This window comes from Belonocnema kinseyi, chromosome 1 (assembly GCF_010883055.1).
Source record: "Belonocnema kinseyi isolate 2016_QV_RU_SX_M_011 chromosome 1, B_treatae_v1, whole genome shotgun sequence".
NCBI classification, from domain to species: domain Eukaryota; kingdom Metazoa; phylum Arthropoda; class Insecta; order Hymenoptera; family Cynipidae; genus Belonocnema; species Belonocnema kinseyi.
In genome coordinates this window covers 3,349,391-3,369,608 of record NC_046657.1, presented here as the reverse complement: position 1 = coordinate 3,369,608, position 20,218 = coordinate 3,349,391, and the positions used below count along the sequence as shown (strand labels likewise).

At 23.7% G+C, this 20,218-nt stretch overlaps 1 protein-coding gene across 3 annotated transcripts in view; it reads left to right on the top strand.

The window, feature by feature from the left end:
- Positions 1-352: 352 nt before the first annotated feature.
- LOC117182273 (protein transport protein Sec24A) overlaps positions 353-20,218 on the top strand; it is an 82,959-nt gene continuing 63,093 nt past the window's right edge. The window contains exons 1-3 of one of the 3 annotated variants that reach the window (XM_033375428.1): positions 353-490; positions 12,247-12,404; positions 15,594-16,816. In XM_033375428.1, coding sequence (XP_033231319.1) covers positions 12,272-12,404; positions 15,594-16,816 — 1,356 coding nt within the window. In that variant the 5' untranslated portion in view covers positions 353-490; positions 12,247-12,271. Of the gene's footprint in view, positions 491-553; positions 598-634; positions 712-12,246; positions 12,405-15,593; positions 16,817-20,218 lie in introns of those variants that run through there. The other 2 variants (XM_033375509.1, XM_033375591.1) reach the window with 2 other exon arrangements.

The following is a 20,218-nucleotide window of genomic DNA, read 5'->3' as shown; positions in this document are numbered from 1 at the left end:
ATTTTCAAACTTGACAGCGAGGAGATTAATCATTGGGAGAAACAAAAACGATTTACTTCTCTGAACTCAGAATTGATAACCTCCTTTTCAATAAAATCAACTTTTTTGTATCTGCCACTCCTAACTCTTACTTTTAGGATTAGAAAAATTCTATTTGGGCATTTCTCAATCATTATTTATTATAAATATTAAATCTGAATATTTATATAATTCAAAATCAGCGCACTAACAGAGGCTAATCGGATTGTCGGCGCGACGCAAGCGCAGTTCAATAAGTTCCCAAAATTGAGTCCCTTAGTGTACCTCTCATCCGCTCGTGTGTAAAGGCGCGGCAATCGCCTGGGCCTGCCACGTAATGTTGTGTGTCGTTTGGAGTTTCCTTTGCCCGATAATTTGACGATTTTTCACCCTTTTCGAGTGCAATGAGTGAATTTGTCAGACCCGAAATATAACACTGGATAATTCCTTGACTCGAGACAAAAAGAAAAAGGTAGGAAAGGAAAAAAATAGTGAAATAAAAAGACTTTTTTTGTGAGGTTCCCCGTCATCAGTGTCGCTTTGCGATGACGTTTTAACCTTCACGCCTATTCGAAATCGGTAATAATAAACTTTTTAAGTGTCTCGATGTTTACGACTGGTGTTTCCAAGTTTGGAAATTCACTTTTTAGTGCTGAAAATTAAGTCACCGAGATTTGTGATTTTCAAAATCGGGTAAAAAGTGGACTTTGGGCGAGTGGAAATTTTGAGGTTGACTTTTGGCCTCTTACGAGTTGTCAAAATTTTCCTAGGTTTTTCCCCGTTTGTTAAAAAGAAATTACACTCGTCGCGATTGATCTGGTTCATTTTTGTGCAGAATTACCTGTTATTTTGGTGCATTTTTAACTTTTGTTTGCGTTCAAGTAATATGTTTGGAATTATTAGAATTTTCTAAATCTGACGAAAGTTGGTGTCACGGAGAGGTTAAGACGTCAATGAACGATGCAGAAAAATGTGTCAGAAAAATAATTATTGTGGAGTTTATTTTTTATAGTTAGAATTGGAAAATTCAAAACGACTTTTGAAAACAAATACGTATATTTTTTACTAAATTTGTTAATTTTCTAGCCGCAAATGCGAATTTTTTACAAAACAGTTGAATTTTCAACAAAATCGTGAAATTTTTAGTTCAAAATTTTACTTTTTACCAAAGAGAATAATGAATTTTCAACGAAATATCTTATTTTTTATAAAAACATTATATTTTCTATAAAAAAAAGAATTAATTTTAAAAGAAAATACGTACAGTTTCAATCAAATTGTTAAATTTTCTACTTCATTCTTCAATTTTTTATCAAAAAAATGCGATTTTTTTTTCAAAACATTTGAATTCACATCCGAAAATACGAATATTCCGCAAAAACGTTAAATTTTCAACCAGTAAGGTGAATTTTCATCAAAAAATTTAACTCACAATCAATCATTTCAATTTTCAATAAAATAGTTGAATTTTCCGTTAAAAAAAATTCTTTTTTTAGCCAAAGTTCAACTTTCAACCACGGAGTTGAATTTTCATCCTAAAAAAATAAATTTTCTCATCGAAAAAATAGTAAGTTTTAACGAAAAATTTGATTTTTATTTTTAAAAAATAGGAATTTTCAAGCAAGTACATAAATTTTCAACTACATAGTTAAAATTTCTGCTACATTTTTTTAATTTTCGAATAACGTATACGGATTTTCTAGAAAACCGTTAAATTTTAACCATTTAGATCAATTTTCAGTTAAAAACCTTTTTTTTGGCGAATGCGTAATGAATTTTCAATAATAAAAATTAACTCTAAAAAAAGGAGTTCAACTTCCAACCAAAATTTGAATTTTTATCAAAAAATTGATTTTTTATTCATAAAAAAATGGATTTTCATGAAAATATTAAAAATTTCAACCGAATATTAACAAAGAATTTGAATTTTTCTTTAAAAAATCGGTTTTTGTTTTAAAAAAAATTGTTTTTTAACGAAACACATCAATTTTCAATCGAAAAGTTAAATATTTCTGTAAATTGTTTAATTTTCGAGCTGAAAATGAGAATTTTCTACAAAACAGTTGAATTTTCAATAACTTAATTAAATTTCTTAGTGAAAAAAATTATTTTTTAGCAAAAAGGGTAATGCATTTTCATAAAAAAATTGATTTTCTGTAAAAAAATTAATTTTCAAAAACATATATAAATTTTCAAACGAATAATTGAACAAATTTTCCACAAAAAGTTAAATTTTCAACAAAATATTTAAATTTTCAGTTAAAACAATGTGTTTTTTAACAAAATGGATAATCAATTTACAACTCAAATCATGAATCTTCAACCATAAAAATTAACTTTTAAGAAAGTAGTTTAATTTCTAAGTAAGAAGTTGAATTTTCAACACATAAAGACGAATTCTTATAAAAAATTAAGTTTCTACCAAAAATTTGAATTTTTATTAAAAAAATAGATTTTCTATAAAAAAAAAAATTAACGAATTTTCAAGAAAATGCATAAATTTTCAATGGAATAGATCAATTTTCAAATAAGTTGTTATAAAAAATTTAATTATTTCATCCGAAAATATGCATTTTCCATAAAAATGATAAATTTACAACTAAAAATGTGATATTTTATCAACAAAATTACTTTTCTATCATTCTGTTGGGTTTTGAACAAAATAATTTAATTTTCAGTTAAAAAATACATTTTTCAGCTAAAATAATAATGAATTTTCAACTATAAAAATTAACTTTTAAGAAATTAGTTCAATTTTTAAGCAAGCAGTTGCATTTTCAACCTGAAAAGATAATTTCTATTTCTAAGATTTTCTATAGAAAAAAGCGAATTTTCAAGAAAAAACATAAAATTTCAACAGAATAATTATAATTTCAACTAAATTGTTAAATTTTCGAGGTACAAATACGAATTTTCTACAAAACAGTTTAATTTTCAACAAAGCATTTAAATTTTCGGTGAAAAAAATTATTTTTTTAGAAAAAGGATAATGAATTTCAACTATAAAAATTATCTTCTAAGAAAGTAGTTCAACTTTGAACAAAAAATTGAATTTTTAAGACAAAAATCATCAAGTTTCAACGTAAAAGTTTAATTTTTCTACTAATTTTTTAAATTTTTGAGCCGCAAATAAGAAATAAATAAAAAAAGTGGAATTTTTAACAAAAAAGTTAAATTTCCATCCAAAAAATTTAACTTTCAAAAAAGGAGTGGAATTTTCAATCAAAAGTGAATTCTCATCGAAAAATTAGATTTTAACAAAAAAATTTGAATTTTTATAAAAAAATTGATTTTTTTTTTAAAACATGAAATTTTAGCAAACATTTGAATTTTTAACAAAATAGTTACATTTTCAGTTAAAAAATTTATTTTTTAGCAAAAAGAATAATGAATTTTCAAATAAAATTTTGAATCTTAATCCAAAAAAAATAACTTTTAAGAAAATAGTTCAACGTTTAAGCAAGAAGTTGAATTTTCAACCCAAAAAGATGAATTCTCATAGAAAAACATTAAGTTTAAAACAAAAATTAAATTTAAAAAATAATAATTTCTATAAAAATAAACGAATATTCAATAAAAAACATAAATTTTCAACCGAATAATTATAATTTCTACTAAATTGTTTAATTTTTAAGCTACATAGACGAGTTTTTTACAAAACAATTAAATTTTCAGCAAAGTATTGCAAATTTTCATTTAAAAAATGTATTTTTTAGCAAAAAGAATGATCAACTTTCAACTTAAATTATGAATCTTTACTAAAAAAAAGAATTTTCAAGAAAATACATAAATTTTTAATCAAATCGTTATAATTTATATTAAATTGTTTAATTTTCGAGCTACAAATCGAATTTTCTACAAAAAATTGATTTTCTACAAAGCATTCAACTAAAAATTGTTATTTAAACAAATGGATTATTTATGAAAAAATTAACGAATTTTCAAGAAAATACATATATTTTCAATGGTATAGTTAAATTTTCTACTAAATTGTTATGTAAAAAATTTAATTTATTCATCCGAAAATAATGAATTTTCAAAGAAAATGTTCAACTTTCAACTTAAAAATGTTTAATTTTGGAGTCAGCAATGCACATTTATTACAAGAATCTCGAATTTTCAATAAAATACTTAAATTTTCATTTAAAAAGATGCATGATTTAGCAAAAAGAATAATTAATTTTCAACAAAAATTATGGATTTAATAAAAAAATGAAATTTTAAGAAAGTAGTTCAACGAAGCAGTTGAATTTTTTATTTAAAAAGAAGAATTTTAATCGAAAATAAATTAAGTTTCTACCAAAATTTTGAAATTTTGTACAAAAATAGATTTTCTTTTAAAAAAATTAACAAATTTTCAAGAAAATGCATAAATTTTCGATGGAAATTTAATTTAAATTAAATTTTGTCGTCCCAAAATATGCATTTTCCACAGAAATGATAAATTTGCAACTAAAAAATGTGAATTTTCAACAAAAAAATTAATTTTTAAGAAGTTAGACCAATTTCCAAGCAAACAGTTGCATTTTCAACCTAAAAAGACAAATTCGGGTCGAAAAAAAAATTAAGTCTGAAGCCAAAATTTTAATTTTGATTCGAAAAACGGATTTTCTATTTAAAAAAAAAATCGAATTTTCAAGAAAGAACATAAATTTTCAACTGAATAATTATAATTTCAATTTAATTGTTTAATTTTCCAGCTACAGATACGAATTTTTTTCAAACCAGTTAAATTTGCGAACAGCTGTATTGTTAAACAAAAAAAAAAACATGAAATATTCTTCGAATGAGTAGAGTTTCCTATAAAAAAGTTTTCTTTTTTTCACCTGAAAATATGAATTTTTCACAGAAAAGTTGAATTTAAAACCCTAAAATATGAATTTTTAACAATAAATTTCATGTAAATCAATCAGTTGAATTTTGAATAAAATAGTTTAATTTTCAATTAAAAATATGAATGTTAAACGAAAAAAAGCAATTAAATTTGCAACTAGATTTATGAATATTTATTTAAGAAAATGAACTTTTAAGAAAGTAGTGTAACTTTGAACCAATTTGTTGATTTTTTTATCTAAAAAGATGAATTTCTCAACGAAAAATGTAATATTTGATCTTTCAACCTGAAAATATTTTTGTTTAAAATAAAAAATATTTGGTTTTAACCAAAAAATGACGAGTTTTTATGAAAATACATACATTTTCAACCAAATAATTAGTTTAACTACTAAAATGTTTAATTCTAAAGTGGAAAATGAGAATTTTTTTTTTTGCAAAACAGTTGAATTTTTAACCCGAAAAAGTGAATTTTCAACAAAATAGTTAAGTTTTCCGTTAAAAACATTAATTTTTAATAAAAAACAATTGTATTTAATCAAAAAAGAAGAATTTTCAAGCAAACAGTTCAATTGTTATCAAGAGATTTATTTTATACTAAAAAAGACGAATTTTTGAACAAAAAATACGAATTTTCTAAAAAAACCATTTGAGCTTTCAAAACAAAAAAATGTATTTTAAAACCGAAAAATTAAATTTCTTAACTTGTCTTTTTTTGGTACAAAATTCATTTGAATATTTATATTTAATATTAAAAATTCTATTTTTTTGTTAAGAATTAATTTTTTGAACTGAAAATCTAACTATTTTTTTTTTCTTCAAAATTCAACTGATCGGTTGTCAAAATTAGATTTTTTGATTGATAATTAATTTTTTCAACTAAAAATTTAAAACTATTCTCTTTTTGTCGTATATTTATCGTTTTTGACACATATTTAATTATAATTTAAATATTAATTATAATTTTCGTCCTCAGGGTTTAAAAAAATACTTTCTTTACAATCTAGTTCTTAAATTTATTTATTTTATATTAAACAAATCAACCAACAAATTTTCTTCTTGGCTGAAAATTTAATTATTCTTAGGCGATTAATTAATTTAGTTTAAAAATTAATTTCTTTGCTTAAAAATTTGACTATTTTATTGAAAAATCTTATTTTTTTGGTAAATCCAATTGTATTTAATTTTAAATTAAAATATTGGTTGGTTGAAATATCAACTATTACATTTAATGTCAAAATTCAATTTTTTTAGGTTTTAAAAACTCAACTAATTTATTGCAGTTTGAAGTACTTTTTCAAAAGTTTATATTTTTGGTTTAAAAAAAAAATGCTTCAACTAAAAATTTAACTATTAAATTTTTTGTCGAAAATTATTTTTTTAAGAGATAAATAATAATTTAAATATTCATTCCAATTTTTGTCTTAGGGTTTTAAAAATATTTTTGTTACAATTTACTGATTAAACAAAATTTATTTTCAATTAAATGTTGAAAATTCATCTATTTTGTTGAAAATTTTTATTTTTTGGTATAAAATTCTTCTTTTGGATTGGAAATTCAACTTTTGGGTTAAAAATTAAGTTTTTTTTGGGTAGAAGATTCATTATTATAGTTTAAAAATCAATTATTTGTTTAAAAATGTAAGTATGTTGAAAATGCGTATTTTTGGTTAAATCCAACTGTTTTTTATTTTAATAAATCCAATTGTTTTTTATTTGAATTAAAATTATTTTGTTTAAATATAAATTAATAAATTTTTTTTCTAAATTCTTTTATTTTTTAGGTCAAAAATTCATTTTCTTGTTTGAAATTTTAACATTTTTCATAACAGTTTTTTTTTTTTTTAAATAAAGATTTATAATTTTAGTTAAAAATTCAATTGTTTTTTTTCTGTTAAAAAGTTTTTTTTAACTGAAAATTCAACTTTTTTATCAAAAAATAATTGATCGGTTGTAAATTAACTGTTTTGTTGACAATTCATATTTTCTTGTTGCAAATTAAATTTTTTTCTAGAAAAACTATAAAAGATTTGGTTAAAAATGTATGCATTTTGTTGAAAAATTGTTAAATCCCATTGATTTTTTTTTAAATAAAATATTTTGTTGCTAAAATATCAACTATTATTACATTTTTCGTTAAAAATTCATCTTTTTAGGTTTCAAAAACTCAAAACATTTATTACAAGTTGAACTACTTTCTGAAAAGTTTATATTCTTAGTTGAAGATTTATAATTTTTAGTTTGAAATTTGTTTTTTTGTTTATTAATAATTCGTGTTTTCAACTGAAAATCTATAGTTTGTTGAAAATTCCACTAATCGATTGGCAATTCGCTTTTTGTTTAAAGTCCAATTTTTTGGTATAAAAATAAACTTTTTTATTTTGAAAACTCAACAGTTTTTTAGAAAATTCGTATTTTTGGTTCCAAAATTCGTCTTTTTTATGAGAAAATATTTTTTTTTTTAATAAAAATTCAACAGTTTGATTGAAAATTAATTTGTTTCACTTGAGGATTTAAGTATTTTCTTGAAAATTATTATTTTCTGATTAAATCCAATTGTTTTTTATTCGAATTAAAATTATTGTGTTTAAATATAAACTATTACATTTTTTGTTGAAAACTAATCTTTTTAGATCAAAAATTCATCTCCTTGGTTGAAAGTTGAACAAATTTCATAAAAATAAATTTTCTTTATTAAAGATTCATCATTTTAGTTGAAAATTAGATGTTTTATTTTGTTTTTAAAAATTGATTACCAATCATTACAATTTTTAACAAAATAGTTATATTTGCAGTTAAAAACATTAATTTTTAACAAACAGAAAAATCGAATTGGCAACTAAAATTATGAGTTTTCAATCAACAAAATTAACTTTTAAGAAAGTAGTTCAACTTTTAATCAATTAGTTGAATTTCTGATTTAAAAATTGGATTGTTTTTAACAAAAACTGTAATAGTTGCTTTTCCATAATGCCGATTGCGTAATTTGATAAACCCAAAAATGAAAAAAATGTAAGACTTACTAATGTACAATTTTATTATTTAACCAATTCCAGACATATTTTGCAGAATTTAAATTTGAATTTTTAAACGAAAAAAAGTAATTTTATTGTCAAATATCAATCAAAAGTTGAATTTTTTCAGCGTCTGAAAAATTCCCATTTTTTAAATATTTTCATAGAATTATTTAAAATTGAAATAATTAGTTTTGAAAACGAAAACTTGCTTTAAAAAATTAATTTTGAACGAAAAACTGCAAGGCTTACATTCACAGTAAAAATAATTAATTTCCAATGAAGAGAAACGAAATTTTTATCAAAATAGTTAAATTTTCAACCCAAAAATATTCATTTTCTACCAAAATAATTGAATTTTCAACGTCAAAAAAAAGACGAGAAATGAATTTTTAACTTAAAAAGATAAATTTCTTAACAAAAATGGAATAGCCACATTAAAAAAAAAACATTTTTAACAAATAAAAAAAAACGAATTTTCAACAAAATAGTTAAATTTTAACCCGTAGTTAATTTTTTAACCCAAAATGTGAATTTTTTTTACAAAAAGAAGACAAATTATCAACCAAGAAAATTAAATGTTTATCATAAAAGATACATTTTAAAAAAAATATTGAATAGTTGAATTTTTAGTTAAAGAAATAATGTTTAATAAGGAAAAAAAACTAATTTTTAATCAAAGAAATAATTTTTCAACCAAAAAGAATAATTTTTAGTAAAAAAAATGAATTTTCACTAAGAAGAAATTAATTTTCAACAAAGTAGTTAAATTTTTATGCAAAGGAATTAATTTTCAGTGAAAAATATGAATTTTTAATTTAAAAAATGTATTTTTCAAGTAAATAAACTAATTTTAAACCAAGTTTTGAATTTATAAAGGTTTTTTAAAACGTAATAATTACATTTTCAGTCAATAAAATTAATTTTCACAAAAAATTAGTTAAATTTGTAAGCAAAGAAATGAGTTTTTAACGAAAATAATGAATATTCAGTCAAAAAATGAATTTTTGAGCGAATAGTTAAATTTCCAACTTAAGCGATGAATTTTCTTCGAAAAAAGGAAAAAATTGCAAACCAACAGATGAATTTTCTGTTAAAAATCAATATTGAATATAAAGAAACGAATTTTCACTAAAAAAAAATAATTTTCAATCAAAATAATTAATTTTTTTCTAAAAAGCATCAATTTTTATCAAAAAATGCAAATTTTTACCCAAATTTTGAATTTTTAAAGGAATATTAACCTAGTAGTTAAATTTCTAACCAAAAAGGTGAATTAGTTAACAATAATATTAATATTCTACAAAAAAAAAAAAATTCAACAAAATGCAGTAGTTTTCAAGAATAGCTGAATTTTTAAGTGAAAAAGATAAATTGTAAAGCAAACTTGGAAAAGTTAAATTTTCAGTAAAAAAATTCATTTTTTTAGAAAAAAGAAGGAATTTTCAACAAAGTAGTTAAATTTTTAAGCAAACAAATTACTTTTCCACCAAGAAGTCTACCTAAAAAGATAAATTTTCGACAAAAAATAGAATATTTAAATTTTTCTTTGAAAAAAATTAACTTTGAATAAAAAAAAATAATTTTTAATGAAAGAAATTAATTTTCAACCATAAAAGTTAATTTTTAACCAAAAAGACATGCTTTTTCAACCAAATTTTGAATTTTTAAAGGAGTTCTTAATCTATTACAGTTAAGTTTTCATTTAAAACATTCATTTTTACAATAAACAAAAAAACGAATTTTCAATATAGTAATTAAATTTTTAAACAGGCATTAATTTTTAACTAAAATAATGAACCTGCAAAAAAGAAAAATTTCAATCCAAAATGTAAATTTTCTACCAAAAAAGACAAGCTTTTACTCAAACAGATGAATTTTCAACGAAAGAGTTAAATTTTCAGTTAAGAAGATTTTATGTCTATCTTAAAAGATACATTTTAGACAAAAATAGAATACACAAATTTTCAGCTAAAAATATAAAATAAAATATAAAATATATACCTAAAATATGAATTTTTGACATAAAAGAGACAAAGTTTCAAACAAAAATGGATGAAATTTTAATAAAATAGTTAAATTTTCAATCAAACAGATGAATTTTGAACCAAGAGGATAGAATGTGTATAAAAAGGATCAAGTTTTGACAAAACATTGAATAGTTAAATTTTACGTTAAAAAAATTAATCGTGAATAAAAAAACTAATTTTCAATGAAAAAATTAATTTTCAACCAAAAAAAAAAAAATAATTTTCAACTAAATTTTTAATTTTTAAAGGAATTTTCAAACTATGGTTAAATTCTCGGCCAAATATATAAATTTTCAACTAAAAAGGTAAATTAGACCGCGAAAAGATTAATATTCTTAACTAAAATAATGAATCTTTAACAACAACAAAATTAATTTTCAATCCAATATGTGAAATTTTCTACCAAAAAAGACAAGTTTTTTAACAAAATAATTTCAAAAAAGCACATGAATTTTGAACTAAAAAAGACGAATTTTTAACAAAAATGAAACAATTCAATTTTTAGTTTAAAAAAATAACTTTAACCAGAAAGAGAGTACCGAAATAATTGAATTTTCTATTGAAATAGTTGCATTTTCAACCTTAAATTCAAGAAAGACGCATTTTCGCCCAATTACTTTTTAAATTTTCACTAAAAAATACAGATTTTTAATCAAAATTGAGGCACATTAATTTGCAGTTGAACAAATTAATTTGCAATAAAAAAAACGAATTTTCAACAAAAAAGGTCATTTTTTATCAACATAAATTGATTTTCAACCAAAAAATTGATTTGTTAACGAAATAGTTCAATTTTGAGTCAAAAAAATTAATGTTGAATAAAAAAAATGTTTCAATACAGAAATTTGTAACCAAGAACGATGTTTCAATTAATAATAAAAAAGATAAACATATCGTCCAAAATGCTGAATTTTCAAACCAAAAACAGAATTTTTGACAAAAAATTTGAATTTACAATCCAAAAAATGCATTTTTGACAAAAGAGATGATTTTTTAGTGGAATAGATAAATTATTAAACAAGAAGACTAAATGTCTATCAAAAAATATAAATTTTCGACGAAAGATTGATTAGTTAAATTTAAAGTTAAAAAAATTAATTTTGAATAAGAACAAACTAATTCTCCAGTAAAAAAATGAATTTTCAACAAACAAAATTAATTTTCTTCCAAAAAACATCAATTTTTACAATAGAAGTGAATTGTCAATTAAATTTTGAAAGTTTAAAGGAATATTCAACCTAATAGTTTTGTTTAAATTGTTGTTTAAATTATTTTTAAAATGTGAATAATGCAATATGAATATAAAACAATGTTTATGTTTTATTTTTTCTAAAATACCATTTTTTCCGTTATTTAACAATAAAGTTACTATACAAAAAAGGTTGTATTTAACTATTTAACCAAAAGGGATTTTTTTAAACAAAATGCATGAATTTTCTGACCGAAAATGTGAATTTTGAAAAAATGTTAATTTACAACCATCCAGTTTAATTTTCAACAAATTCGATCATTTTTCAGTTAAAAAAAATTAACTTTTAACTAAAAAAAAAAAAACGATTTTGTAAACCAAAATTAAGAATTTTCAAAAAAAAAAAAAGATCTTTTAAAAATGTAGTTTCATTTTCAACCAAGAACTTGAATTTCTGACCTCATGAATTTTTAACAAAAATGTGATCTTTGATATTAAAAAAATATATATTTTAGTTTAAAATAAAATAAAACAGTTGGATTAAATAAAAAAAGACGAATTTTCAACAGGATACATCAATTTTAAACTAAATAGTTAAATTTTCGAATAAATTGTTTACTTTTCTACCAGTTCTATTTTTAACTAAAAAAGCATGAAATATTTTCCAAATGAAACGGATTTTCTACAAAAAAATTAATTTTTAAAAATATTTAATTTTAAAATCAAAAAGAGTCATTCATCAAAAAAGACAAATCAGATGAAAAGGATTTTAATTTCAAACCAAATATTTGCAATTTTAATTTAAAAAAATATATATTTCTACCGAAAGAGATGATTTTTCAAACAAAAAAGAGTCATTTTCAATAAAGTTGTTGAATTTGCAACCAGAAAAATGTTTTCAATCCAGAATAAAAAAAATTGGGTGTTAATTATAATTTAAGAGAGAAAAATAATTTTAAAACTTAATTGTTTTTTAGTTTTTAAATATTTTTGACTAGTATTTGTTTTCTTAAACTTATCCAAACTATTAAAAAATATTTTATACCTAATATTGATTTACACCTAGTAAAAAAAAACTTTAAATTCATCGTTTATGCAAATTTTCCACGAAACTACATAATTTCAAACAGGATTTCTAACTTATTCCGCAATCTTTTTCCAGTTTCAGAGATTTTATACCGAGCATAATGTCTCAACTAGGCAACTATTATCAAACAAACCCGGATGCGGATTCTACACTAAAAAGTGGACCACCACCTGTCCTAAATGGTCAGCCCAGTGCCATTCAGCCTCCACAAAACGGCGGTCAATTTTATTCTGGTAAGTAATAGAGCAACAACAAAAATAAAATTAGTTCTAAAAAAATATCTTTCTTTCGGCTGGATATTGAACCACATAACTTGCGACTGTCAGTTGGGTGCGGTGATTTTCCCTTAAGCTACTTTTTAAGAAGCTATTTTAGGCTTTTTAAAGATATTTTTTCAGGGCCAAATTTAATTGAAAGTATTTTTCATTCATAGCTCCATCTAGTCTGAAAATGCATTAAGAATTTCTGTATTTCTGAAAAAGGATTTTTCTTTTGATATCTCTAGTAGCTTCAGGGAAAGTATATTTGAAAAAAAAGGAAGTATTTCTGAAAAAGGGTTCTTTTTCGATTTATCAAGTAGCTGAAGGGAAAGTATTGTTGAAAAAGAATTATTCTTTCGATGTTTGTAGTAGCTTAAGGGATAGTGTATAAAAAAAAGAAAGTATTTCTTAAAAAATGATTCTTTTTTATCTCTCTATTAGCTTAATGGGTAGTATATTTGAAAAAAAGAGAGTATTTATGAAAAATGGTTCTTTTTTTTTATTTATCTAGTAGCTTAAGGAATAGTAATTATTGAAAAAAATAAAGTATTTTTGAAAAGGAACTCTTCTTTTCGGTGTCTCTAGTAGCTTAAGGGAGAGAATATTTGAACAAAAGAAAGTACTTATAAAAAATTTTTTTTATATATCTAGTAGCTTAAGGGATAGTATATTTGAAAAAAGGAAAGTATTTCCGGAAACGGATTCTTTTTCTATTTATCCAGTAGCTTAAGGGATATTAATTATGAAAAAGGATTCTTTTTCATCTTTCTAGGAGCTTAACGGAAAGTATTTTTGAAAAAGAATGATTCTTTCGTTGTCTGTTGTAGCTTAAGGGAAATTATTTTTGAAAAAGTATCCTTTTCCCGATCTCCCTAGTAGCCTAATGGAAATTATTTTTGAAAAAAGAAAGTATTTATAAAAAAGCATTCTTTTTTCGATTTATCTAGTAACTTAAGGGATATTAATTATTGAAAAAAGAGAGTATTTCTTGAAAATTTATACTTTTTTCGATCTCTCCAGTAGCTTAAGGGATTTTAATTTTTGAAAAAAAGAAAGTATTTCTGAAAAAGTTTTTTCTTCGATTTATCAAATATCTTAATGGATGTTAATTATTAAAAAGGATTCATTTTTATCTTTCTAGTAGCTGAAGGGAAAGTATTGTTGAAAAAGAATTATTCTTTCGATGTCTGTAGTAGCTTAAGGAATAGTGTATAAAAAAAGAAAGTATTTCTTAAAAAGTGATTCTTTTTTCGATCTCTCTAGTAGCTTAATGGATAGTATATTTAAAAAAAAGAAAGTATTTTCGAAAAAGGATTCTTCTTTCGTTCTCTATAGTAGTTTCATGGAAAGTATTATTGAAAAAAAGAAAGTATTTTTGAAAAAAGGATTCTTTTAGTTTCTTTAGTAGCTTAAGGGAATGTGTATTTGAAAAAAAGAACGTATATCTGAAAAAGTATTCTTTTTTCGATTTATCTAGTAGCTCAAGGGAAAGTATCATTGAACAAAAGAAAGTATTTCTGAAAAAAGAATTTTTTCGGTGTTTTTAGTAGCTTAAGGGATAGTATATTTGAAAAAAAGAAAGTATTTATGAAAAATGATTCTTTTTTTTCGATTTATTTAGTAGCTTAAGGGATAGTAATTATTGAAAAAAATAAAGTATTTTTGAAAAGGGACTCTTCTTTTCGGTGTCTCTAGTAGCTTAAGGGAGAGCATATTTCAACATAAGAAAGTACTTATAAAAAATTATTTTTTTTTTGATATATCTAGTAGCTTAAGGGATAGTATATTTGAAAAAAAGAAAGTATTTCCGGAAACGGTTTCTTTTTCTATTTATCCAGTAGCTTAAGGGATATTAATTATGAAAAAGGATTCTTTTTCATCTTTCTAGGAGCTTAACGGAAAGTATTTTTAAAAAAGAATGATTCTTTCGATGTCTGTTGTAGCTTAAGGGAAAGTATTTTTTAAGAAGGCTTCTTTTTCCGATCTCTCTAGTAGCTTAAGGGATAGTAATTTTTGCGATGAAAAGTATTTCTGAAAAATGATTCTTGTTTCGATTTATCTAGTAGCTTCAGGGATAGTAATTATTGCAATAAATAAAGTATTTTTAAAAAAGGATTCTTCTTTTCGATTTATTTAGTAGCCTAATGGAAATTATTTTTGAAAAAAAGAAAGTATTTCTAAAAAAGCATTCTTTCTTCGATTTATCTAGTAGCTTAAGGGTTAGTGTATTTGAAAAAAAGAAAGCATTCCTGAAAAATAATTCTTTTTTCGATGCATCTAGTAGCTTAGGGGATAGTAATTATTGAAAAAAAGAATGTATTTTTGAAAAAGGATTCTTCTTTCGATCTTTATATTAGCTTAATGAAAAGTATTATTTAAAAAAAAAATAAATTATTTTTGAAAAGGGATTATTTTTTTCGGTTTTTTAGTAGCTTAAGGGAAAGTAAATTTGAAAAAAGAACGTATTTCTGAAAAATGTTTCTATTTTCGATTAATCTAGTAGCTTAAGGGATAGTAACTATCGAAAAAAGAAAGTGTTTTTAAAAAAGCATTCTTCTTTCGATCTCCCTAGTAACTTGGGGGAAAGTATTTTTGAAAAAGGGAAAGTATTTATGAAAAATAATTCTTTTTTCATCTTTCTAGTAGCATAAGGGAAAGTATTTAAAAAAAGGATTCTTCTATTGATCTCTTTAGTAACTCAAGGGAAAGTATTTTTGAAAAAGATTCTTCTTTCTATCTTCCTAGTAGCTTAAGGGAAAGTGTTAAAAAAATGGATTCTTCTATTGATCTCTGCAGTAGCTCAACGGAAAGAATTTTTGAACAATTCTCCTTTTCTAGTAGCTAAAGGGAAAGTATTTTTGATAAAAGAAAGTGTTTTTGAAAAAGGATTCTTTTTTCTATCTTCCTAGTAGCGTAAGGGAAAATATTTTTGAAAAAGGGAAATGTCTATGAAAAAGAATGCTTTTTTTCATCTTTCTAGTAGCCTAAGGGAAAGAATTAAAAAACAGGATTCCTCTATTGGACTCTGCAGTAGCGTAAGCGAAAATATTTTCGAAAAAGGATTCTTCTTCCGATATCTTTAGTGGCTTAATGGATAGGTATCAGAATACAGATTCCTTGAAAAATAAACTACATATTTAAAATACTTCGTTTTTAAAACAGGTACTACTCCCTCTTCACAATCATCACGAGACCCTTCGAGAGATGCATCTCGGGATGGATCTCCAACCCAATATCTGCGAAATCCAGGTCTACAATCTCAATGGAGACCCCAAATGCCGCCAATCAATGGGAAACAGCCCTCCCCGCAAAATCCAAGTCCAATTTCACATTCTCGAGTTCCTCAAAACCAACCAAGTCCAGTTCCTCCTCTTCAGTTCCAAAATCCTTCCTCACTTCCCGGCGGCATTCCAGCCGCGACTGGAGGAATGACAATTGCAGGAGCTCAAGTTCCGATTAATTCACAATCGGCATTCCAAAAAGGCGCGATGTCAGTTTCAAATCCGGTAACTTTGGAAAGCAAACCGAAAACGGAACCCTTCTTTTCCTCAAGATTCCCTGATAGCGATAGTTCCAGTCAAAAGATTCAAGGTCAAACTAATCATCTGCCGACTCTGAGTCCTTCGAATCAGAGCCAACCAAATATTCCGACTCCATCAGATCCGAAACCAATTTCCAATCCTGTTGCTCTCCAAAGTCAGAATTTCCAAAATCAGAATTACCAGCAGTCGAATCCGAATTATCAGCCGAACCAAAGTAGCAATCAGAATTTCCAAAATCCGCAATCGATTCCGCGACCTCCAGCGGATTTCGGAACGAATCCACCAAATCCGGGCGGTCAATCCTTTCACAATAAAATGGGATCGCAGAATTTCTTCAGTAATCAGAATCCACCTCCGATGCAGAATTTGAGTTCTGCGCAAATGTTTGCGAATGCTCAGCCAATACAGAAAATGGGTCCGGGTTCTAGTCCGAGGTTTGCTCCTCCAATCGGAAATCAGTATGGAATTCCACCTCCAATTCAGAATATTCCAAATATTCCAAATGTTCCGAATATTCCAAAGGTGCAAAATCTGCCAGCAGGCGGACAGAATGTTCCGAATCTGCAGAATGTAAACAATCCTCGGCCGAGTGTTTTGGGTGGAGAGAGTACTAATTTTTTGGCTGGATCGGCGCCACCACAGGGACAAAATTTGTACAGTGCACAACAAAATTTAGCTAGTCAGGCGAACAAGTATCCACCGAATCCTCACGGAGCTGCTCAATTAACGTATACTAATCTCGCGGGACCGCCTTTGACGAATCAGCAGAAGCCGCCGATGACCAATTTTCAAGCGGGGGCGCACCAGAAACCTTTGAGTGGAATGCAGCCACCTGTGCAACAAGTAAGTTTTTATTTTGGAAAGTTATCATTTCGGTTTTTTGGGGAATATTCTAGTCTAGTTGGAGAAAAGGTTATTTCACATTTTTGAACTTCTGGGAATGCAGTGGTTGAAATACGGAATTTACTACTATGAATAGTAAATTGTATTATGATTAGTAAATTATATTACGAATAGTAAATTCTATAATGAATAGCAGATTCTATTATGATTAGTAAATGCTATTATGAAAAATAAATTCTATTATGAATAGTAAAGGTCATTATGATTAGTAAATGCCATTATTATTGGTAAATACCATTAGGAAAAGTAAAATCTATCATGATTAGTAAATTCTACTATGAATACTAAATCGTATTATGATTAGTAAATTCCATTATGAATAGTAAATTCTATTATGAAAAATAAATGCTATTGTGAATATTAAATTCTATGATGATTAATACATTATATTATGAATAGTAAGTTCTATTATGATTTGTAAATTCCATTAGGAAAAGTAAATTCCATTATGATTATTGATGGTCATTATGATTCGTAAATTTCATTATGATTAGTAAATGCCATTATGATTAGCAGACTCTGTTAAGAATAATAAATTGTATTATGAATAGTAAATGCTATGATAATCCGTAAATTCTATTATAATAAGTAAATACCATTATGAAAAGTAAATTCTATTATGGATAGTAAATTCTATTTTGATTCGTGAATGCCATCATGAATAGAACATTGTATTATGATTAGTAAATACTATTATGAATAGTCAATTCTATTATGGTTGCTAAATTCTATTATGATTAGTAAATTCCATTATGAATAGTAAATTCTATTATGAATATTAAGTTCTATTATGATTAGTAAATTCCATGATAAATATTAAATTCTATTATGCTTAGTGAATTCTATTAGGATTAGTAAATTTTATTATGATTAGTAAATTCTAATATGTTTATTCAAATCTATTGTATTTTGTAAATCTTATTATGATTAGTAAATCCCATTATGAATAGTAAATGACATTATGATCAGTGAATTCTATTATGATTAGTAAATTCCATTATGATTAGTAAATTCTATTATGAATAGTAAATTGTGTTATGGTTAGTAAATCTCATTATGTGCAGTAAATTCTATTATGAATAATAAATTCCACTATGAAAAGTAAGTTCTATTATGATTAGTAAATTCCATTATGAAAAGTAAATTGTATTAAGATTAGTAAATTCTATTGTGAATAGTAAATGACATTATGATCAGTAAAATCTAATATGATTAGTAAATTCTATTATGATTACTAAATGTCATTATGATTCGTAAATTCAACTAGGAAAAAGTAAATGCTATTTTATTAGTAAATTCCATTATGATTAGTAAATTTCATTATGACTAGTGAATGACATTGTGAAAAAGAAATTCTATTATGAATTGAAAATTGTATTAGGATTAGTCAATTCTTATCATGAATAGTAAATTTCATTATGATTAGTAAATTCTATTATGAATAGTAAATGGTATTATGATTAGTAAATTCCATTAAAAAAAGTAAATACTATTATGAATAGTAAATTACATTATGATCAGTGAATTATATTATGATTAGTAAATTCTATTATAAATAGTAAATTGTATTATGGTTAGTAAATGTTATTATGTATAGTAAATTCTATTAAGATTAGTAAATCACATACTGATTAGTAAGTTCCAACATGAAAAGTAAATTCTATTATGATTAGTAAATTCCATTATGAAAAGTAAATTGTATTATGATTAGTTAATTCTATTGTGAATAGTAAATGACATTATGATCAGTAAATTCTATTATGATTAATAAATGCAATTATGAAAAGTAAATTTTATTATGAATAGTGAATTCGATTTTGAGTCGTGAATACCAGTATGAATAGTAAATTTTATTATTATTAGTAAATTCCATTATGATTAGTAAATTTTATTATTACTAGTAAATGTCATTATGAAAAATAAATTCTATTATGAATAGGAAATTGTATTAGCATTAGTAAATTCTATTATGAATAGTAAATTTCATTATGATTAGTAAATTCCACTATGAAAAGTAAATTCTTTTATGATTAGTAAATTATATTAGGAAAAGTAAATTCCATTGTGAAAAGTAAATTGTATTATGATTAGTAAATTCTATTGTGAATTGTAAATGACATTATTATCAGTAAATCACATCATGATTAGTACATTCGATTATGAATAGTAAATTCCATTATGATTAGTAAATTCCACTAGGAAAAGTAAATGCTCTTTGATTAGTAAATTCCATTAGGAAAAGTAAATTTTATTATGATTGGTAATTGCCATTATGATTAGTAAATTCTATTAGGAATAGTACATTTTATTATGAATAGTAAATTCTATTATAAATAGTAAATTCTATTTTGATTCGTAAATACCATTATGAATAGTAAATTGTATTATGATTAGTAAATGCCATTATGAATAGTTCATTGTATTATGATTACTAAATTCTATTGTGAATAGTAAATGACATTATTATCAGTAAATCACACCATGATTAGTCAATTCTATTATGATTAGTAAATTCCATTATGAATAGTAAATTCCATTATGATTAGTAAATTCCACTAGGAAAAGTAAATGCTCTTTGATTAGTAAATTCCATTAGGAAAAGTAAATTTTATTATGATTAGTAAATGCCATTATGATTAGTAAATTCTATTACCAATAGTACATTTTATTATGAATAGTAAAATATATTATTCTTAGTAATTGCCATTATTATGATTAGTAAATGGTATTATGAAAATTTAATTCTATTATGAATAGTAAATTCTATTATGAATGATAAACCCTTAATTGATCATTATGAATAGTTAACCCGTAATTTACTATTGTGTGTAGTTTATCCACAATTTACTATTCATAATCCTCCACACTGTATAGGATCATGATTAATGAATTTTATTATGACCAGTAACTTGTATTATGAATAGTTAATTATATTATAAAAAGTAAATTATATTCTAAATAGTAAACTCATAATTTACTATTGATAATGTTTCTTTTTCTTTTCTTTTTTTGTTCACGCGTTTTTTTTAAGTTATAACAAATTAAATTACACTTCAAAATCGATGGAAAAAGTGTTTACAAACTTTTATAATTATTTTTTCTCGGATAACAAACAATTCTCCTGGCTATTAAAATATAAAAAAAATTAAAATATTCGATACTTTAAAATTTTTTCAATTTATGTATTAAATACTTAACTGCAAAATAATAGTATCAAAACATTTAAATATTTAAGTTATTTAATAAATTGATCAAACTTTTAATAATTTTAAATTAATTTGTGTGATATATAAATCTTAAAATACTATAGTTTTTTTCTATATAAAAACTTTTTGAAAAGTT